Source organism: Ascidiella aspersa, chromosome 9 (genome assembly GCF_963924565.1).
Source record: "Ascidiella aspersa chromosome 9, kaAscAspe10.2, whole genome shotgun sequence".
Taxonomy (NCBI): Eukaryota; Metazoa; Chordata; class Ascidiacea; order Phlebobranchia; family Ascidiidae; genus Ascidiella; species Ascidiella aspersa.
The window spans coordinates 7,458,121-7,481,449 of NC_139455.1; the positions used below are offsets into that span (position 1 = coordinate 7,458,121).

General features: G+C 40.9%; 1 protein-coding gene across 1 annotated transcript in view; it reads left to right on the plus strand.

Moving 5' to 3' along the window:
• LOC146132147 (titin-like) overlaps nt 1-23,329 on the plus strand; it is a 170,250-nt gene that overhangs the window by 4,839 nt on the left and 142,082 nt on the right. The window contains 27 exon segments of the mRNA XM_083397226.1: nt 72-221; nt 762-1,283; nt 2,304-2,414; nt 2,974-3,103; nt 3,584-3,738; nt 4,114-4,211; nt 4,471-4,871; nt 5,374-5,487; nt 5,839-5,965; nt 6,831-7,016; nt 7,270-7,382; nt 12,928-13,092; nt 13,706-13,874; nt 14,360-14,597; nt 15,166-15,315; nt 15,671-15,782; nt 16,358-16,512; nt 16,956-17,146; nt 17,793-18,058; nt 18,534-18,697; nt 20,043-20,228; nt 20,316-20,433; nt 20,957-21,265; nt 21,493-21,623; nt 21,798-21,933; nt 22,357-22,498; nt 23,021-23,145. Of these exon segments, the coding sequence (XP_083253352.1) occupies nt 72-221; nt 762-1,283; nt 2,304-2,414; nt 2,974-3,103; nt 3,584-3,738; nt 4,114-4,211; nt 4,471-4,871; nt 5,374-5,487; nt 5,839-5,965; nt 6,831-7,016; nt 7,270-7,382; nt 12,928-13,092; nt 13,706-13,874; nt 14,360-14,597; nt 15,166-15,315; nt 15,671-15,782; nt 16,358-16,512; nt 16,956-17,146; nt 17,793-18,058; nt 18,534-18,697; nt 20,043-20,228; nt 20,316-20,433; nt 20,957-21,265; nt 21,493-21,623; nt 21,798-21,933; nt 22,357-22,498; nt 23,021-23,145 (4,864 nt within the window).

A 23,329-nucleotide genomic window follows, 5' to 3' on the forward strand; every position in this document is an offset into this window, starting at 1 on the left:
TCTAGTCATTTGTACAAGACTGGTAGACTCATTACGTTTTGACATTTAATCGGCCCCCTTTTTTGTGAAAGTTGCGCAAGAGCACGACACCGCGTGACCAATCCGATTCCCCGATGCGCCGAGTGCACAGCGTCAAAGCTCCTTCGCCCACACGTAAACAGGACAGTGCCACACCGACCAATGCTACCATACCTCCGTGGAGAATCCAGCAACAGGATCAGGTATAATGGAATTAAGACAGACTGAATAGTTAAAAGACGTACTGGATATATTGGTCACGCTTGATTGTATATTGGTCACGCTTGATTATATTGGTCACGCTTGATTGCGGAACGGCTTAACTCAAAGAAAATCGGATTTTTATCAGTCATTCTTACGTTCTACTTTGCTAAAGTCGTTTTATAATTGTCCGCTTTCTGTCTGTGACTGGATTTCGGGAAATTAAAACCACCCTATGAAAACAACTCAGGTGTAATAGAAAATAAAACAAATTACCTTGCCGAAAAACATGTTAGATTTATTTCATAGTTTTTCTTTAACTACTAGTTTCGCTTATCATTAAAGCAACTTTAACCATAACAAATGCTGGCCTGTATTATTTTCTTCCAATTTAAACCCAATGAAATCCACTTAAGTTGTTGGTTTGAGTGCATATCCATTCTTCAGCCTGTTTCACAACAATAATTAAGTAATTTCGGTTGTTCTTCTCTGTGGTTCACATGTTACACAAAAACTAATTCCCCAACGTTATCTAGGTGCAGCAGACGATGGCTGCCCTGAGCTCTTCCAAGACATCATCGGCCAAGGAAACCCAACTTGAAGTGGGACAAATGCAGGAGGTAACCGAACAGAGCGCAATAGAAATCAGTAGTGAACAGCGCGAGGCATACTCGGCCTCTCAAGTCGTCCAATCGGTCACATTTCAAAGCACAGAAACCAAATCCCAACAACGCGAAACCTTCACCCACGAAAAACGCGAGGTCATCGATCAAGCGTCATCCAATCAGCAACAGCAAAAAATTGCAGCGTCATCCTTGTCATCGGCTGACGTCGACCCGTCGGCGTCCAGCGTTTCTTTCGCGTCATCTGCGTCGTCGTCATCGCTCGAAAAGCCACCGGCGCCGAAACGCCCGTACGTGGCGCCCGTGCGCCCGGTCGAGTCCCTACCCGTGAACCTGAACCAGCAAGTGAACGGCCAGAAGCCGATCGTCGGCGTCCGCCGTGTTACGTCATCGTCATTGAAAATACATCAGTCATATCATTCGCGGGAAGAACAACACATGGTAGGTTTGCGCTTCACACGAATGCTTCACGTTGCTTCGGACTCGCGTTATAGACTTGAATAGATGTTGCTAGCTATGAGGCGACCGATAAAAACTGCTGTGCAAAAAGACAAGGAAAGGTAGTATCGGTAACATCTTCGTTTCTACGTTAAAAACATATGAATGTCCATAATGAACCGGTCATATAGAATCGTTTATTTCTTCCAAACGTCTATAGTTTTTATAAAAGTTTAGAAACGATTCGTTATAAGTTTAAGTAGAAATGGGTTTGAACAACTTGGCCTGTTCTTATAACTCAATATTAATGCTAGTTAGGCTGGAATTTGGCGTGAACCCCAGATACTATTCATGTGCCGTATTTCGAAAAGGTTAAAATGCTCACCAGCAGCGAGCATGGCATGCGATCGCATTTCGATTAATTTGAAGAGGCTAGAGCCATGCGTATCGCAAGAGCGGCTTTTGCAGCTGTCTCGTGTCACGCACCATCGTTGACTTGGGGGACTGACAGGTCACGCTTTCAAACGGACCGCTCGTCTGCAGTTGTATACTGGCTCTTGTACTTCAGAACTCCGTGAAATAATCTTAATAGCCGCCTACTATTGTGAATGTGCTTAGTATTTTACGCCTTTATATCTATATATATATATATATTACATGTATTAAACGTTTTTAAAATGAAAGTCTCGTATTCAACTTTCAACTTATTAAAATAAAACGTTAAACGTAAAAGTACTGTTTAGCCTGCCAAATAAACTCATTAATGCCCCTCTGCACTATAAACCATTTATATCTCAATAAAAATATTTAAGCCATTATATTCGATAAAATCGACATTTTGCTGTTATAAACGTTTCGGCAATACCTCATGCCATCATCAGTGTCATTTGTATCTGCTCATATGGCTATTGGTATCACTAGCTCTCATAGTTGCACGTCGTCTGTCACGCATTACATATCATAACTTATCAACTTCGAATCATGACGTCATTCATGCACTTGCTAAATGTGACGCGCGTTCAGGTTTCGCATGAGTCTGAACAGACGTCGGCTACCACAGCAATCGCTTGTGACGCTGTGACACCCGCACCCAATAACACTGCCACCGCTGTTAAGGAATCGGAGGACGAACAGGTATATATCCCTATTTGGTCGTCTGAAACCGAGGAAGTCAAGTATCGGTTACGTGTTTTTCAACACACAGAGTTTTGCGACATCTGCAGCTGTTTTTTTAAATAATCAATTGTAAAACACGATTTCGTAAAACAGCGGGTCAATAATTGGAAAATATTCTCTTTGGTTTTTGAATAGAAATTTATGAAATTTTAAAAGAATATTATTTTATATTGACAATGTTTAAGACGATTAAAGAGTTATTTAAAACGTTCAAAATGATACCTACTTCTGCATGGGCTTTGATATTCTTATTACGTCTTACTACAACCATTTTTTTTTTTTTTTTTTTTTTTGTTTTATATAACGGAATGGGTGCTTTTGGTTATTTCCGGAGTTTTGTAAGCATTTAAAATAAAAATAAATTTAAAAAAATTCCAAAAAAGATATATAAAAATTTTAACCTAACAAAAAAATGTTGGCAGTCAGTCACTCAGAATATATTTTCACGTGAGAAACGCAGTTAAAAAAAACGGTCATCAAAATTCAACTTCAACCCGTGTTCGTTCTTTCATCACAGGACCTTGCCTCCTTCCCTCCCTTCATCAAGAGCGGGATGCAGGACATGGAGGTCCGGGAGGGAGAGATGAGTCTCCTCCAGTGCGAGGTGATGGGCAACCCCGTTCCGAGCGTGACTTGGTTCAGAGATGGTGAGTTTTCGCCTCGCTAAGTATACTATATTGGCCGAATATCGCGGGGGAACTTTGCTATGCGTCCCATTCAATTTTTAACTCTACTTTTCTCTTTTTTTCTGCATTTTTAAGAGGTTGAAATTCATAAAAACAGGTTTAAAAGGGTTAGTTTAGAAACTTTAGCCTCTTACTAATACGTTTTTTAGACTTTTATGCGAAATGTGTAACAATGCGATAAGCACACATTATAAATGTTTACTCATAATTTCACAAATTTAAACCAAAATTTATATCACCGCTTGCTAAATTTAATTTCTTAATTTTATTGCTAGTTAAAAACAGTACAAACTCATTGTGATTATGGCACCAGAAAAACAAAGCCGTTTCTTTCGGCGTAATTGAAATCAAACAACTAGTTTTTTCCCTGGTTGGATTTGTTTTGCTGTCTACACTATTTGCCAACGTAATCAGCGACTAAACTCGGCAACTCTTTTCCAGGGACTCGCCTAGAGAACTCACACGACTTTGAGATGACCTACAACGGACGAGTTTCCTGCCTACTCATCCGCGAAACCGTCATGGATGACGCGGGTGAATTCACCTGTTCCGCTACTAACGCGCAGGGCGACACCTCGTGTTCGTGCTCGCTAAAGGTTTGCAAAGAGACGTTTTTTTCTGCGTCAACCTTAAAACTAAAAAAATTCAAATTTCATTAGTAACAGTGCCATTTGTCACGTCTACCAATATAAACTCCTATCTAGGTCATTAGGGTGTTGGAATGTTTAAGCATAAATGGTTAAACAAACAACAATGAAAAAACAAGCATCTAAAATGTTTTTTTAAACAAATAAATGTCTCTGTGTTTCCAAAATTTGTAAGATATTTTTGTTTTTCTATTAAAATAATGGTAAAATGAACCATTTGTCTCACTTTTATCTTCAAAAGCCAATGTAATATATGTTGGATTTTACTGGAACATCACCAACTTTAACTGTTAAAACTAATACTTAATTCGAACTGACATTTAGGTAAAGCAACAAGCACCGGCCAAGACGGAAAAACACGAGCGGGCATTGTCCGCTTCCGAAACCGAGCTTTCCATGACTGACTACGATGGATTTGAAAGGTAAGGTTTATTCAATGCCATTGTCGTTTTTTTTATTTTTTCACGACATTAATATCCCAAACTAAATGTTAAAATTATGTAATTAATTTGCAAAAAACAAAAATTAGAAAAACTTGCAATAAAAAGAAACGAGCACAAAAATGATTGGGGCTAATTTACAAGCAAATTAATGCTGATTCGCCAATACAAAACCCTATCATTACTTTTTTCAACGAAATAAAACATGAACTATACATAAACAATATATTTATTTTGTCAGCACTGAAGCCGAACTCGACTTTGTCTCGGGCGTTTCCGAGGCCGAACTCACTGACACCGAGCAACTGTACAAGCCAGTCGCCGCCCATCAAATCGTGCTGGACAGCAGCGATCAGTTCGCCGCCAAGGGCCTATCACCCGTTATCGAGGAGACGTCGACCGCTAGCGGCAAGTCGCCGGAAAAACGCCAGCCGCAAGGTAGCGCTGCAAGCAGCTACTCTAACGGCGAGCCGCCGCGCTTTCTGCGAACGCCGGCCAGCATGATGAAGCTGGTCGAAGGCGGCAGCGTTCAGCTGGACTGCGTGATTTCGGGGATTCCCCCACCGCGCGTCACCTGGGCGAAGAACGGAATGCTGCTGCAGAACGGACATCGCTTCAAAGTGATCGAGAACCCGGAAAAGAGTAAGTTATATGAACCCATAAAGGTTTTAAACCTAAAGAGACAATTTGTTATATCAAAAAATGTTTTTGCGGTGTGAGTAAATCTGGTTTAGGTCAATCCACACCAATTTAATAAAGACCGTGTTTCATTGTGCTTTTTCTTTATTGTTTGACTGCTATATGTTGCTTTTCGCCCGGTTGCAATATCATTGCCCTGATAAAGATTTCCTGTATAGGTTATCGAAACGTCGGTATATTTAGTAAAAAATATTGCATGAAGAGCAATTTTACAATTGATGAATTTAAAAATACCGTTTTATTCGAATGAAAGGAAACAGTTCAATATGATTGTAACGTCGAAAATCTGCAACCTAAAATGAAAGATATACGCGCAATATTATCTGGTTAGCTTTATTTGCCCATTAAAGGCAGTGAACAATTAAGTATAGCATTTTACACAACAACCTGCTGATTTTCTACCGTTGCCATCATATAGTAAACGGCCTTGTGCATTTCCCAATAGATTTGTACAGCCTCGTGATCACGATGGTTTTTGTCGAGGACGTTGGCGAATACACGATAACTGCCACCAACCAGTTTGGATTCATCAGCGGATCCGTGATGCTCATGTCCGAAGGTAAGGCCCGCAACTACCTCTAAAATCTATGTATTTTTTAAATTATTGATTTATTTTTCCATTACTTCGATTTATGATGTACTTTAAGTAAATTCGACGAGTTTTATCATGTGCCCAGCTATTTTTCATCGGCTGGGTGATATTTTACTTGGCAGAACACTGCATGATCTAAATTTAACTCTTGCGGCAATTTACTTTAAATCTGAAGAATCCTCGGTCGCACTCCTGTGTTTTATTGGCTCACATCTCTCATATCACACGTCTTTCTGCTTACAAATTCGATAAACGAAAGAAAGGTGATAAAAAATGGCGTCCGAATAGTTGGGGTGATAACGATTTTCCAACTTGCAGAGAACTACCAGAGGTTCCAGGAGCAGGACGCGATCGACCGCGATTCGCAATCGGGAAAAGAAGAAGAAGATCGCAACCAGACGCAAGTGACTCTTCCTCCCAGAGGACGAGGAGCGACAGCATCCAGGCAAGTTACAATTCATTAATAATTATTTTAAACTGCTTTTATACAGGAGAGCTAAATATTTACTAACCAGCAAACTTAACCCATTACAAATACAAAAATAAATAATTTATTTGCTTTCACGGTTGTTAAGCTGAATTTAGATTGGCCACTTTACTATTCCGACTAGACATGTTAGTTACACGTCTTAATACACGCAAGGTTGGTTCCAAAGCAGATTTAAAACAGTCTACAACTTTTAACAATCTAGTCATTACTAAAAAAAATTTAGTTATTACAAAATATTTTTGTTACATTACTGCAAGCGTAGAAAACACGATTGATTTATTACTCAAATTACACAACAGGAAAACCTTATTTTGACATAAGAGGTGTTGTAAGCGATATTTTTGAAATGACTCAAGTCCAAGTCAAATCTTTTGCAAAAAATAACAACTCAAGTCCCAGTCCAAGTCACCAGTTGCCCAAGTCAAGTCATTTTTGGAGCAATTGAACTTTAAGTCAAGCCGTTGACAATTAAAAAAGTGTAAAACTATTAAAACATGTTACCACGTCCGATCAAATAAAAAGAACAAAAACGCAATATATGGCAAGCAAATTCTTTCACGTGTAAAAATTAAGATTAAAATTCCAATTTATCACCAAATATTTGATAAAAACACTTAATCTTAACCCAAGTTAATTTACATATGACTTCAGTCCAACTCAAGATATATTCGTTAAAATACCTAAGTCACGTCATTTAAAAACAGTAACTTCAGTGCACTTAATTCATTACAACACTGATAAACTGATAATGGTATTAAAACAAACGCTAAAATGTGCTTTTTAAACCCGGCCACGTAACGAAAAAGTCATATTCATCCAGGGGCAGAGGTGAGCGTCGACGTGCCGGACCCCAATCTCCGGGTGCGAGGTCTCCAGGAGACCTAAGGAAGACCAGCTCCAGTCCTCAGAAGCGCCTCCGCGAGATCTCGCGCTCCCCCGTGCGGGTTGCCTCCCCCTCCAGGAGACTGGATGACCTGGATCAGCTCGACATCGAGAAGTTCTTCAAGTAAGTCATCCATATTTTTCTCTGTGAACGATTTCAAAAGTTCGGCCCTTTCTGCGTGGAGTTTTGCAATCAAAACTACCTAAGAAAAAAGCGTAGTTTTAAATCATAGTTTTTTTTTAATTATAGCGGAACATTTTAATGCTAGTTTCATACTACTGAATATTAGACAAACAATGAGTTAGGAGCAAACAGAAAATCGTAATATTTATTCGGAATGTTGATTTAATTTTCTTAATTTGTTTGTTTACTTCAGGCCCAAGTTCCTTAAGAAGCCCGACAATATGGAATGCAACGAGGGTCAAGCGACCAGGATCGACTGCAAAGTGACTGGAAGACCGCTACCAGATGTGTCGTTTTTCCGCAACGGTAGGTCAAATCCTCATTCAAACACAAAATTCCGCTTCAGAAAAACTTCAAAACATGCTGTTTTTTTTGGTATTTAACAAAACGCATAAAAAGTTGGTCAGCTCTAACACCGAGAAATTCAGAATATAGCCCTCGTCCGTTAATAGGCATTTACATATTTTAACACTACAGACTTTATGTAACTATAACGAAAGAGTATCCCAAACAAACGGTACATCCCCTGCCACAATACTACACCTGTTGATCCTTTTTTTGCTATTTAACCAAAATCACAAAAAATTGGCTGAACAATGACATCAGGTATTTTATAAATTGGCCCTAATCGGTTTATAGGCATTTTATATATCTAAACAACACACACTTTATGTTACTACACCGTTAGCGTATCCCAAACAAACGTTACACCCCCTGCCACCTTACTACACCTGAGATGACGGCGGCAGGTCGGCGCGTGACGTCACAAGGTCGCGCCGGGGTCAAGCGAACGCCGCGACCCGGCCGACCTTGGCGCCGCCGCCATATTCATAAACGTAAACAGATCCAAAGAGGCCGCGACAAGCAAGGCATAACAAATGCCGATTGTGCGCGCGATAGTTTTACAGCGCGTCAAAGCATGTCGGGCTCAGAGCGCGACACGAAATATCGTGTAGGGCGCGGCGACGGATCAGAAGGCGTGAAAGCGAGTTCGGTGTCATTCGAGAGTTGTAAGGTGTTCCGGTTTGCTTTGTCCCCGCATGCCCGGCTAGAGTATTTCGGCGATTTGCGAAACATCATACTTTCTGCGGCTGCTGCTATAATTACACACTGCTGATCGGCGGTCGCTCTCGGCTGCACTGGGTTGATCTCTGCTATCACTGAGTCGTTGCTTTATAGCAGATGCCTCCAGTGGATAAGGTGCTAAAGTGGCTAAAAATACCGATCGTTAAATCGAATGTAGAAATCCAGTTTGTTAGTCTGTCGCTCATTTATTAGAAGTTTTTCTTAAAATCCATTCTAAATTCATGACAGAACACACCAACAATATTTACTTCTAATAAATCAAAATTACAAAATTAACAAATGCCGATACAAACTTATAAGTAAGCGTTTTGGTTTACAAATCTCCGTTCCTTATGAACGACGTAATAAGTGTATTGTTGAACAACGCACCGCGGCATGGGAAAATACGCACAAGGGCTGTTGTGCCGTTAAGCAGCGGATAACCAGCTGACCTGAAGGCTTCTTGGTGGTTCCTTATCCATATGCGCGGTTATCGAGCAGACAAAATGTATGAAAAAATAGCGATTTGGAAGAAACAGCGATCTTCACAACAGTGCGAAAATGTCAATCGTTTAGTTTACATAGCCACTCCAAATAGCCGACGTATTCGTTTTTTCCAAATGTGCTGAAAGCGTTTTTGTGGCACGAAAGCGAAGAACAAAATATAATTCGGGTAGGTTTTGCCCTGTAAACCTGTCAAGGGCTGGGGAAAGCTTGGTTAAAGTAGCAAATCGACCACTTTGGGTTAGATGTGTAAATTACAAAGTTATACATTAAAAAAACATGTCGCTGCATTTGTAGACGTGAAAGTTAATGGGTGGGAAAATCGCATAGTCCTCTCAGTTTTTATTACTTTTGAAAGTACTTCTGGAAAAGTACGTCAACCCGGTGCCGCGGGCCTTGCGGGTAAATCTGCGCCCGATAGGTGGGGCATCACACATACGGACGCGGCTAAATGTGGATACGACAAGCACGCGGCAAGATATGCGCGGCTTCTGTTTCAACTGCTGCTCATTCCATCTACCCGCGTGCTCCATTGTCCAAAGGCCATTGTGCCGCCGACTGGGCTTGTTACGAACATCGCCGCCTCCTTTGTAGAAGCCTTGTAGCCCATTCCGACGGGGGTCAAGCGAAAATTGCGCGGCCAAATCGACAAGCGACCGTCATAAACGCGCTTTCTTTCGAATCGCGGTCGCTTTACGAGAGGCTATTGCGTCTTGCCTTTTAAATTTGCCTGCGCGCGCAAGCGGATTTCAGAGTAGCGCGGTTGTTTGGTTGTAGTAGCAGCAGCTGCTGTTTATTTACGGCCAGAGGCTAAGGGTGGCAATTTAGCTTTGTCGAACAGTCGGCATCGGCGAGGTAATGAGCACTATATATCGAAACACAATCCCGGCGTAGGTTCGGGTCGCCTGAATAGAAAGGTCGTCGATACTCGCTCGTATTCCGTAATAACAGCATCGCGATATGGCTCTATTGTTTCCAAGCGCAAGAGGGTATCGTCGCCCTATGACTGTCGCCTTTTTTGAGGTTTCAATGCGCTCTCGACGGCTACTTGATTGGCGGATAATTCGCGACTGAATTAGCTCTATACGCCGAAGCTCGCATTCAGCGATTCGTCCTGGGCAAGGACTGTCACCGTTTGTAGGCAAATTAGCGACAAATTATCTTGCGTTTTGGAAACATGAGATCGGATAATGCGCCGTAGATCGTCGATCGAAAGCGAAACGGAGTCGCAGTCAAGTAAGTAGACCTTGTTGTTGCTGTTGCCCGCATCGGCAATTAGGATCTGGCCTATGTTCAAGTGCGTACGTTAAACGGTAGGTAAAATGGTAAAACGTTTTTAGAACGTCAGTTTTTAGGTTTTTTTTTAGTTTTTAATTAATTTGTTGTTGACCGTGGGGTATCGTTATTTTAGTAATAAAAATTGCATTTATCTCAATCTGGCCTATGTCCAGGAGTGTAGGTTAAACGGTGGGTAAAATCGTAAAACTTAAGAGCGTGAATTTTTGGCTTAGTTATAATATTTTTAATAAATTTGCTGTTTACGTCGGGGATTCGTACTATAAAATGCATTTATTTTAAAGTTTAGCAATATAAGCGCACTGTTAGAAACGTTTGGAGCTATTAAATGGGATTTTGTTGCTTTGAAGACCTACCGGTTAGCCTATATTTTGCGCTTTTGGCTATTAATACAACCTAAAAATTTATCGGCATTGCCGCAATAAGAACCTATTTTTAGCGCGTCGCCGTTCGGTTACATTTAGCAAATTATATATTCGCAAACACCTTTGTCCCACTAATAAGCGACAAGCAACAAAAGGCCCTCGAAAGTGTGGGTTTTCGCGTCGGGCGAAGCCAGTCAAATTCGCGGTGCTATGGGCGGCCCACTCTAGCCTAGTCGAGTGCCATAACTTCGACATTGTTTTGACCGCTCGGCGCCGTTTTTCGACTCTCGGTTGCGCGAAAACGGGAGTTGGTAGCGGGCGAGAGTTTTGGTTTGAATCTGTTTCGCGGCCCTTTGGGAAACGCCAGAGCGAAAGCGATTCGCTATAGCGTTTGTGTTTTTGGCAGTTGCGAGAGGGCGCTGAATATACTGACTGACGAGAGCCGCAGTTTTTGTTGTACTCGATACGAGAGGTTTACAGCGTATAAAGTTTAATCGAGGTTTTCAAAATAAATTGGTGGGAGCTTTAATTTATGTTGGTAGTAAAGCCTATCGCATAAAACAGAGAAGCTGAAAACTTATGTTCGTTTTGATAGCGCCTAACATAAAAGCCCGGTGCTTAGCGTAATTGTTGTCCTATAGCGCCAATGAAAGTGGTAACTCGAAACTCGACTTTGTAAAGGGGGCGCTTTACACGGCGTGGTTCGATGTACTTCATTAGTTTCGTTCGCCCGCAGAATCACAATAGCCAGTCTTTGTTTTCGAATCTTTCACGCATGGCAACCGCTCTACAGCCAAGGATTGCAGTAACCATAGCTCTGCGGGTTGTAAAAATATGAGCGTGGCTTGTCATGCCGGCAGCATATTTACACTGTTTGTGTAAGTCAACAACAGCAGCATTGCGCCCATAGTACTCCAGCGTTACTGCCAGGGTTGTAGGCCAGTTGGTAATCCTTGTGTAATTTTCCCGCTCCACACAGTTCCGTGTAGACTTCGGGCAAGACGCCCCGCTAATGTGATTTAGTAGGCAGGGCAAGTCCGGGCCGGCAATTTGCTATGACAAGCCAACGCCGTTGCTGGTGGCACGAGACGACTAGTTGTTGTTGCTGAACAATGACGGATCGAAGGAGATAAACTGCAGTTCTTTTGTTTGCTACAACATGTCGTTGCTCAAGCGCGGCCGAGAAGTCGAAAAGAATTCGACGCCTGAAAGCCGGCGGAATATCCGGCAAAACTCCAACCGCCGCCACCAAAGCGAATTCAAAGCGCAAACCGCCGTGCTTCATGGAGGAGATTTTAAACACGACTAAGGGCGAACAGCAATTGCCCTGCTGGAGGCTCGAGCCCGAATATATCGTTAACTCATTGCCACTGCCTTCAAAATACGACGAACCGGTTGCCGTCAGCACCGATTCCGACTCGGGTTATCGCCGATCGTTTTCCAGCGACGACCGGCCCTTTACAGAGCCAGAAACCCCGTCCACAACGCACTCGGCCGAAATGAACAGCGCTGAGCTCATAAAACGGGCGGCGGACCAGTTGGCCAGCCTGAGCCCCGCTCTGATAAGAGACCGACTGACACAGCAGCCGGTGCTAAAAACTAGCCTCGGCATCGGCATGAGTATTGAAAGCTCAACGGCCGAGCCAAAGTTAACGCGACCGCCCAAAATCAAAGAGGCGGCTTTACGGTACACAGGCATAAACAGTCTCAAGGACCTGCGCAGCTACATGAGCCGAAAGCGAGCCTTGAAATCCGACGCGACTGTCCAGCCTTTGCCAGCAACTGCCGACGCTAAATTGTCGCCGCCGATTAGCAAATCGCTGAAAAACGGCGGCGGTGTAGAAAAATCGCGCTTTGGCCGCGTAGCCGAAGTCGGCGTCTCCCCTTGGCTGAAGGCAGACCTGCACATTTACGTTTGCGTTTGTTCCAAAGGCAAGTTTCCGTCGAGTGTTTGTTTGCGCAGCACTTGCGAGCGGCATTGTTATCGTCGAGTGCCCGCTCGTAGTGTTTTCCTTCGCTAGTGGATTGGCCCCTCTTCTTCTTTACATATGTTTGTCATGTAATGTGGCGCTTCCATGCGTTCGCACACATTCGGTTAATTCGAAATGGCCGGGCAATAATCGAAATTTCATCCAAACTTTGAAAAAAGAAGTTAAATTCGCCATAGATTTGTGAACATTTTTCTAAAATAAGTCGACAATACGATGTAATTGACTTGTTAAAAGACATCACAAAAACAAGAACAATGACACTTTGAAGTCTTTGCCAGATTTGCATTAAATATAGAATTGCTGTTGGGCCAGGTATAGTATATACTGAAAAGAAGTTATTTTGGTACTTATTTGTTTTATCCGATTTGTTTATGATTTATTTTGCGTGGTGTTATTACATTTCCTGATAAAGGCATCCACAATAGGTAGCCGAAACGTCTGATAAAACAATTAAGTACAGGAAATAAATAATTTCAGTATGTAAAGAATTGCGTTTGTATTAAACTACCTCTTAACATTGGCAACAAAGTGTACAATTTCCCAGGACGACGTTGTCCACTTTAGTGTCTCCCTATTTTCTCGGATCTTTATGTATCTTCCACTAACCCAATTCTTCCTCCATCTCCGCAGGCTCCCAGATCTTCGAGGACTTCAGCCACCGCGTGGTGGTCAAGGAGGACGGCATCCGATCTCTCATCATCTCTCCGGCCCGACCGGATGACAGCGGCGAGTACACCGTGATCGCCAAGAGCGCAGCCGGCAAGGCAATCAGCACCATGTCCCTGACCGTTATACGTGAGTATTAAGGGTTAAGTTCAGGAAAAAGGCATAAGTTTCGGGAAATGTGAGCCTATTTGGTTGTGCTGTTTTGCAAAGCGAAATTTCTGTTGAGCCTTTGCAATTTGTTTTCTACGAATGGTCAAGTGCTATCCATGCAAAGATTTGATTTAACACGATTAGTATAGCAGAGGTATAGCTGAAAAAATTCCTGGCTTGTATTTAGAACTGATGACAAGATTAAACGTCGCTTGAATCGTCTTTATTTTCGCAAAGTGTTTTTTCTAGTTTCTAAATTATTTTTGTTGTGTTTGATTAGGTATACCCTTCAGGGCCTCACATACACACGTTACGGCATAATATTGAGTTAAATAAGCCTATACAAACATCTAAAGAGTCTACACTCTACAGCAATTAAAATGCACATTTAATATGTATGTACTCCTTTATGAGGCTATTACCGATCATCGTTCAGACAATTTACTTCACAAATCACAACTTATTAAGTATTATATATTTTGGTAATAAATTCTATTTAACCAACCTAATGTGCAACACCTACACAAAGCAAACGTTATTATTATTTTTTCATAAATCACTAACTTCTAACTTATTTACAAACGTTACCCAGCACAAGAGGGCGCCGAGCGTCCCCGGATCCTTGAAAAGCCTCAGAGCGTGACGGTGAAGGAGGGCGACCTCGTGCGGTTAGAGGTGTTCGCCGTTGGAAGGCCGACGCCCGACATCGTCTGGCTGAAGGACAACGTACTTCTGATTCCCGACAAGCACCCTGACATGAGGTATATATGGCTGTTTACAATTGGATTTGCTCTGAAATAACTGCGATAAGTTTGTGAAAATCTGCTATACCTGCAAAATGCTACCTTTCTGTATGGGTTTTAGATTCTTACCATGTCTTACTATAAAGTCCAATCATGATGCTCCTAAAATAAGTTGTTTATGAAAAAGTAAAAGTCAAACATTTTGTCTGAAAATATATATAAAAAATAGCAGAAGTTTTGCATGAATCATTTTTATTTATTAATTATCTGTTTGATATCAAATTGTCCTTGAATCTTTATCGATAGCCGTATTTTTCTAATTTTTATCTGTGATTCATAAATCCAGATTTATTGTCCCTGAGGTTCCTAAGTTCAAAATATAGCATTCGTTGTGACTTATTTCTGAAAAACATACATCCTAAAAAACGACAGGGTGCACGAAGAACCAACCCGCACCCCACAACCTGTTAAAACACAACATAAAATCATATCTCTCTTTGTAGAATCGAAGGTGTCGACGGACACGGACTTCTGACCATCGAGCAGGCCACCAAGGGTCTGCACGACGCATGGTACACGGCCACGGCGGTCAACAAGACCGGACGCGACCTGACCAGGTGCAAGGTCAACGTTGAACGGTCCGAAGCGGTCCCGGAAGAGGACAGGCGCCTCTACATCCCCAAGTCGGCCAAGAAAAGGCTGCCAGTCGAGCCGTCGCCGGAGAGGGTAGACCTCAGAAAGGTATAATGTCGTTTGTTTATGAACCATATATAATCGCGTTGTAAAGCATATTATGTAAGTTAACGAATACTGTAACTACATTAAGCTTACGGTGTCTTCGGCTTAAATTAAATTTGTCGTTTTTACCAAAGCTCTTTTGAAATCCAGCTAATAGTACATGTGCATAACATGAAGTTTTCCTGAAAAACTATACTTTTCAATCAGCCTAAATTTATTAGTTGTTACTTCAAGCTTTCGTTTGTTAAATTTGGAAAAGTATCTCCCTAAACAAATTGAAGTTCCAAGTATATTGGATTGTTCGACTTTACTGGTGGCCCATTGGAGTGGTTTAGGTTTTATGACCATAAACAAACATAGACGCGGACTCAATTCTTTGTCATAACGAAAATATTTTCCGCCTACAATGGACTTATAATAACTTTTTGAACTTGAGATTACGAGTGTTACTTATTTGAAAATTCCTATAGCTTCATTGCTAGTTTTAAACCAAAGTGAAATACTTAAAAAGAAAAATATCAATATTTAGCCATGCCCGCTTTAAATCATCAAATGTTCTGTTTTAAACCAGCTTGACAACTTCGACGAGAGTGACTTGTACGACTCCAGCAAAATGCAAAAGCCCCGTATTAAGAAGAAGCTCGTGTCTGTAAAGCAGAAGATCTTGGGAGCTGCTCACTTCGAATGCCACATCGTACCAATCGGAGATCCGAAATTGAAGGTAAATAAAAAAAATCAACGCAATGCGTTTTGTATGCTGGATACAGGTCCAACAGTAGAATTATGTCTGGCTTGTTTTCCACTAAAATTGTATGACAAACCCTGCAAGCCAATAAACCATAAAAATAGTTCTATATTTATTGGAGATATTTCTCATAATTTGTTTTCCTTTAAAAGCATATCAAACCTTATATTTAAGGTATACCAAAAACCGTTTGTTCTATAGTCTTACTTTGGTTGGTAGAGCATATTAAGTCACTTGGCCGGCAGTCTTTCGTGTTATTTTATCATTAACTGGCGAATCGCGGATGTGGTGTGGAAAGTGGTGTTAACCTGTATTTGTTCTGCTTACGTAGGTCGAATGGCTTTTGGATGGCAAGCCCCTCGAGTACGCCAACCGGATTATGACGACCTTCGAGTTTGGATTTGCAGCACTCGACATCAACGCCGTTTACCCGAGGGACACCGGTACGGCTGTTCCATTACGAATAAATACCGTTTTGCTGAAAGTTGTTGTTTAAAAAACGAAATTAATGCGAATCAATTTGTTAGACATATTCTTTACGGTTGCTAAACTGTGGCGATTTTTTGTTGTAAAATGTTAACAAAGTTAAAATTTCAGTATTTGAAATACCGTAAAATCGTTGGTTTAAAGATCTTAGAAACATATACCAACGCGCTTTTGCTCATTCGTTAAGAATTTAAAACCCATTTTTTTTATTCAATTTTAACGTAGATACTATTTTTCTAATTTCGCGTTTAAACATTCGGCATTTTCGCAATCAATTAATACATCTTGATAATAAACTGCAAAGCCAAAAAGGTCGAGTATATCGATATCATCTTGATTAAGACGTTTCGATGCGAGCTTTAACATTAACTGATGATGATACAAGCTCGTATCGAAACGACCTAATCAAGTTGACGTCAATCTACTCGACCTTTTTTGGCTTTGCAATTCATTATCTGTAACCAATTAATATATATTGATACAACACCTCGGAAAATATCCAAACACTGACTGAGACTTTTTTATGTTACAGGTGTGATCAGCTGTAGAGCCACCAACTCGCACGGCCAAGTACAAAGTTCCTGCACTCTGATCGTCAAGGAGGAAAAGGGATTGGTGGAAGCCACTCAACTGCCCGACTCCAATAAGCTGGAAAGGATTCAAATCAAGGAAAAGCACAGACAAGAGGTAACCGCTTCAAAAGAATAAAATATATGGATTGTAAGAGCACAAATGGCACTTTGCCTTGAGGTCAGAGCGAAAGCTTGCAATCATCATTAACTGTTTAAAATAAAGCAACAGTTAGTGTTTTTTTAATGGCCGGTATCTGTGTTTGGTAACCGTAAATGGTGTTACCACTATGTTTTTTATTGAGAATATGTTTTGTTTACCAGTACGAGTTAAAATTCGCATGGTTTGCAGTATATTGTAGTTAAGAAATCATTCTTGGATCCGAATATACTGAAAATGCATTTGTTGTTTTTTAAACATTTTTTTTACACGATCATTAAAAATATACACATAAGATAAATAAATTTACACGAAACAGATATGTTTACAACAATAAAGCTCCTTGTTTTACACGAAAAGTGTTTTTACACGAACTTTGTTTTACACGAATTCTTTTAAAGTTGTCACTTGCCCACGATCACCCGGAGGTTGACGATTCTCTTCCCAAATCGGCTCCAAGGATTGTCCTCCAGCCAGATCCGATCCGAGTCCAGGAAGGTGATCCTGCTCGCTTCCGCTGCAGAGTCCTGGGTCATCCGACTCCGAAAGTTACCTGGTACCTGAACGAGACTTCAATCAGGCCTAGCAAGAGGTAAGCTGCTCTTTGTACAGAATTATGCGTTTTACCAGACTGTTACCTATTGTGGAATAATTACTTGACTATGACCACTTGCTTATTTTATGTGGTTACTGTTGAATAATGGCGTTCAACTTTTGCAATACTGCACGAATAAAAACCTCCTTTGAATTACCAAGTTAAAAACAGTATAAACGCTGTAATATAAATCCATACTGTTCTATCCTTAACGTTTTTAAGCTGAGATTGATAATAATTTTTGGAAACCAACAATTTATCTCTAACCGCTGTCGTTCATTAATTGTAAAGTTAGTAGAAGACAACCATCGCTAACAGCAAGCTTAAGTAGTTTTAGATACAACTTGACGCAACATGCTATAAAAGGGCACATCTTAATAGAATCCAATACCATTGGCAGTAGGTTTTTGCTTGTCGATCACTGTTCCGCTGACGCGTATATAAACAATAAAACTCAAAGTTTAAAAACCTGAGTAAAATCAAGATCAGGCATTTTGTTAAAGGAATATATATTTCGCCTATGCTGGCAACGTCAGTTCCTTATTCAAATAAAATCAATTGACGCAACATGCGTTACCGCTTTTTTCTTAAACGACCTAAATCCTCGTATCGCATAAAACAACTCAATGCCTTAAAACTCAAGGTTCCGCGTCTGGTGCGACGGCATCCATTACTTCGAGATTGCAACGGTACGCGGATACGACCACGGCCAGGTCCGGGTCGAGGCCGAAAGTAGGGAGGGCCGGGACCAGGCCACCGTGGCCATCGAGGTCTGCCAGGCGGAGGACATGCGTTCTGTGTTGCACAAGGCCAAGGCCGGCGGCACCGAAAGCGGCAAGAAGACCTCGCTGGACACGACCACGTTAAAACAGTATCGCATCACGCGTAACGTCGAGGAACAAGTGCGAGGTAAGAAACAATGTTTTTTATGTAGTTATTGTTTTGTCAAGGTTATTGCTTCCTTTTGTTTTTTCGCCAGTTTATTTCATCATAGGCGTACAATTTCCTTTCCTTTCTATTGTTTTCTTCCCCCACCAGGCATAAATAAGAGCTGATTTTTACTTCAGCTTTTTCCCAAAAACGATCTCTTGGTAGCCATTGAAAGAATCTTATTTTAGGATAAATTAAACTTGATCAATTTACAGAATGAATTTTGCTTTATAAAACTGTTAATGAGTCTTATATTAATAATGTACTTCATTCTCTTAAAAAGATAAATAAGTAAATACTTCACCATAAACCCCTTTTAAACGAAAAAAAAACTTTTGAAACTGCTTATTTCAGAAATTGCGTTTGAAGGTCAGCTTAAGAAGCTACTTCGCACTTGTAGTATATTCGAAATTCAAACCATAACCACTTTAAAACCTTCCTTGTGTCGTCACAGAGGAGAAAGGCAAGCATATGGTGTCGCTGCGCGAGGTACAAAAGCCGATCGCCGGCATCAGGCAGCTAAAGAAGGTGGAGCGGCACGAGGAACTACAGAGCAAGTTCTCGGAGCTGGCCGAAGAAGAGCGGATGATCAACAAGCTGGACGCTGACAAGAAAAAGGTAGGAGAGTAATTTATTTTCTGAAGAAATTTCGATAGACTAGTGCTATAGTTATACAATTAATTACTTAGGTTTCTTACAAACTCGCAATTACTGTTTACCTATTTGGGGTTTTCTTTGTTTTTAACAAAGATAACATTCAAAGATAAATTATATTCGTTTTTATGTTTGTCCAATTTCTTTAGAAAGTACACTTACTTTACAGTCGTTTTCAGATGGTTTTAAACGTTTATAGCCAGGGAAAGTGTTTTTCACAGATTATTTTTCCTAAAAATATGCAATTTTTTTAATGCGTTTTCTTTGTTTCAATATGCCTTAATCAACAATATTTTAAGTATCGTTGACAAACTTGTGTTGTCTTAAAACACTTTCTCAATTTGGAATCTCCAAGCTGTGTTAGACGAATTTATATCATTGGCACAATTTTTTTTCTCGAAATAGATCTCTTTCTTTTCAAAACATAATGTCAAGTAAGCACTTACAAACATCAAACCCAAACCATTGCCCGTTGTCCTAACCACGTCACTGGTGACAGACACCGGAGCGTGACCGCGAGTACGAGGTGTTTATTCGCAAAACGAAGGACGACCTGGCGCACTGGTCCAAGCCCCCCGAGCCCGAGGCCCCCAAACTGCCCCCGCTCAGGCGCCCCCGGGAGTCGCTGCCAGCCCCCTATATGATTGATCAGGTTCAAATCACCTGCACACTTCGCTTATCATAATCACTATTGCATTTGCACCAATTTCACGTTTGGCAACAAAATCGCATGAGAACAACGCTATTACAAGAAATAGTGTATTTTCATATACTGTTTACTGTCGCAAAGATTGCATTTTTTGCACGCCTATGGATGTAAAAACACATTGAGATTTCATCCAAGCGGTGCCACACGTCTGTTTTGGCTTTGATAATTATTTTTGCTTTCAAATGCCTACTGAAAGAATATCGTGCTGCAAATAATTACAAGTCATTCCACACTTGTTTTTAATGACACAATTTGACGAAATCTGGAATTAAATTAATTAGATAGCATGTTAATATCTGAACCAAAATAAAGAGCACTTTACTTCACTTTTACACAAATTGATTTCCACACAAAAACGTCGACTTGGTATTGTAATAACTTAACAGTTAACAATTTTTTATCGGTCTTAATCTTCAGTTGGCTTATACCTAGTGCAATATAAAAATATTTATTCTGATAATTTTACCCCTTACATATTACAGTCAACACCCCCATCGTGTCACTTCCAAGTACAACAATTCACCATTTTTTTATCAACCACTGCATGCATGCTAAATCATGCTCGGTTTCTCTTCGCTAATCTCAAATATACCAAACTAGACCGACTTGCCACCTGACTGCGAAGCCCCGATCGTCCTCGAGCGTCTTTACAACCAGACCGCCAACGAGGGCGAAGACGCAAGGTTCCGGGTTCGATTCCACGCCAAGCCGGAACCCGAGATCACCTGGTACAGGAACGAAGTCCGACTGGAAGAGTCGGAACGCATCGGATGGTTCTATCCGGAGGTTTGTTACATTAATAGTATAATGTTAATATATCTTTTTGGGATTATGTGGAAATGCGCAGTAAACAATTTGATTTGATTTTTCTAGGACAAAGTCTGCGAGATGTACATTCGCGATGCCACCTGCGACGATTCTGGTTCAATCTCAGTTCGAATTGCAAACATTGCTGGCCAAGCCGGCAGCCAAGGCTTCCTGCTTGTTCAAGGTATGTCTCGAAGTTAAACCAATATACTGTAGGTCTTGCTACCCTGAAAGTTTTTTTTGCAACTCATGCTCGTTGATATTCTGGAAAGGTATCATATAACCTTTCGCAACAGCACCGCTGGATCTGGACACATTGCGTCATACAGTTTATACAAATGTATTTTGTTAATTAGATAAACAAAAAACCTTCATGCCGCGCAATTTTAAATGAATCTTAAAAACGAGCAACCCTCTCCATTAATTTAACGTTTTGCACCATTTTCATTTAAAATGTTAAACTACCTAAAATCAATTTGAACTGCTGATATGCATATAATCAGAATTTTGTTCGAATAAAATCATCTGGTTTGCTGCACAAAAAACCGAAAAACATTTGTTATCCTTAAATATGTTTTACTCCGAGAAACGTTTCTAGTTTGACCTGATAAAGCACGAAGCCTTGTCAAGATTTTAATACAATTTGTCGTTGAACAGTGTCACTTCATTTCCAAACGTATGTTAAACTCCTTCGTTTCATTCAACAGAGACCAGCGACGAGCTTCGATTCTCCGAACCTCTTTGCGACCTCGTGGCGCAAGAACTGGACAAGTCGGCTATCCTTGAGTGCGCGCTCACCGACGCCACGGCAACGGCGCAGTGGTACTACTGCGCAGCGGGCAGCGACATCGAGCGGGCGTTGCACGACGGCGACAAGTGCCAGATGAGGGCGGAAGGCTCCTGCCGATACCTGCGCATCAGCGAAGTGGCGATGAGCGATTCCGGCATTTACACTTGCGCGGCCAAGACACAACATGGCGCCGAAATCCGCACGTCTTCTCAACTCACAGTCAAGGGTAAGACAAGAATTGTCGATAATAAGCAGCCATTTAAAGGCCATTTTTGGGAGAATATGAAGTGATTTTTAGGATAGTTAAGAACAGTGGCTGTCAAACTAAAAAAAAATGTGGATACATGCTACATCTATACGTATTTGTTTATATTTTCCTTTTTGAAAAACTAGACTTGTTGGCAAATATAGTATTACGGCAATTTGTGTCAATACATTATTTCGTACTTTCAGCTGTGCCGAGGAAGATTCGATCGGGCTTGGAGGAGCAGAATGTTCGCGAAGGATCATCCTGCCACTTCACGGCCGTCGTGTCCCATAAGGATGTTGCAGGCACCTGGCTGAAAGACGGCAAACCAATCGAGGTAAGTGTAGCATACAACATGCATTAAGTCATCCAGCATTTTACGTTACCCTGTTTACGACTGGCAAATGCCCTTAATTTACTAACAAATATATTAAGCAACTCAAGTGCTTATCTTTGGATTACATTTAATCGTCAGTGACTTTGTTAAATATATCAATGCTTTACTTTACAGGCAAGCTCGAAATACTCGATGGAGGCATCCGGAAATAAACGCACCCTGACCATTGCTGACTCCCGAAAGGATGACGAGGGTGTTTACGAGTTCGTGTTCAACGGTTCGTCGACTAAAGCCAACCTCAATGTTCAAGGTATATGTCAACCAATAAGTTATAGCAGGGGTTCTTGAACTTTTTTACCACGGCCCCTATTTATTTTTTGCTTCGCGTGGACCACAGTAGGCAAAAAAAATTATAAAAAGGACGGCCTAAATTGATGTCACAATACAATAGACTTCATAAATCTGTGGATTTCCGTCCAAAAAATGTGAAAGTGAAATGTAGTCTAAATACAGTCAGTGCAAAACCGTTATATTTTTAATTAAACTGTTTTCTTTAAAAAATTGAAAACTCCCAAGGGGTCCACGGATCCTAGTTTAAGAACCTCTGAGCTATAGAAAAGTGTAATGCTTAGAAAAAAACATAAGATTTTTTAGAGGTGCATTCATCATTTGCAACAAAATTCTACTGCGAAAAACAACTTTTCCAATAGTATATAATTTTCTTAATATCCAGGCATGCAAATCACCATCACAAAGCCTCTGAAGGATCAGGTGATATTCGCTGGTGACGTGGCCACGTTCGAAGCTAAGGTATCACGTGACGGCGCCGCTGGCGTTTGGACGCACAATGACGTGCAGGTCACGAGGTCGGAAAGGTAAGCGGTGAAGTCATATGACGTAACGATCGTGTGACGTCAAAACTAATACCAATTTATTCTAAACGATTGCAAAATACTCTAAAACGATTTCAAAACACTCTGATATTTCGCATTTTTTTTAATTATTTTGCCTAGGGTCCCTACAATAGGTAGCTCAGGTAAATCAAGATACACGAGCCATAGCGCTTGTTTATTCAATGGCTAATAAACACATATGTATGATTTTATGACCAACTGAACGAGTAAAATAGGAAGATATCTCCTCAACCTTACACGTAACTGACGACAATGGCTTCAAATTGGAGCGAATATTCTCTGGACTTTCCTGTCTTAGTCAAAGTCAGTCATTAATCAGTTCTAGTCATTAACAGGGAAATATATTTCGCCACAAAATATGGCATCATCAGTCTCTTAATTCAAATGAATCAATTAATCGTTTAATGCGTTTTAAGGCATTTCTATTTGAAATTTAAGTCATTTCTTTTTTAATTTTTATATTTTTTTATCTTTTTGTTCCAGGATTATCGCTACCTCGGAGCATAACAGGCACCTCCTGATTATCGAGAGCGTCCGAAAGCAAGACTCCGGCACCTACACCTTCTCGGTCGGCGACAAGAGCTCTTCGGCCACTCTTCAAGTCAAAGGTACATCATGACTTTAAAGATGTCGCAGTTCGGTCCTTTAGAGAGTTGACAATTTAGATCGTGTAGACAAAATCGTAAAGAGGATGTGCGAAGTTGCACGCAAGTTACGTTAAGTTCTCTGCATTAAAGATTATTTTCTTTAAAAATACTTGTATGTACATTTATTTTATTCGGAATGACTTAC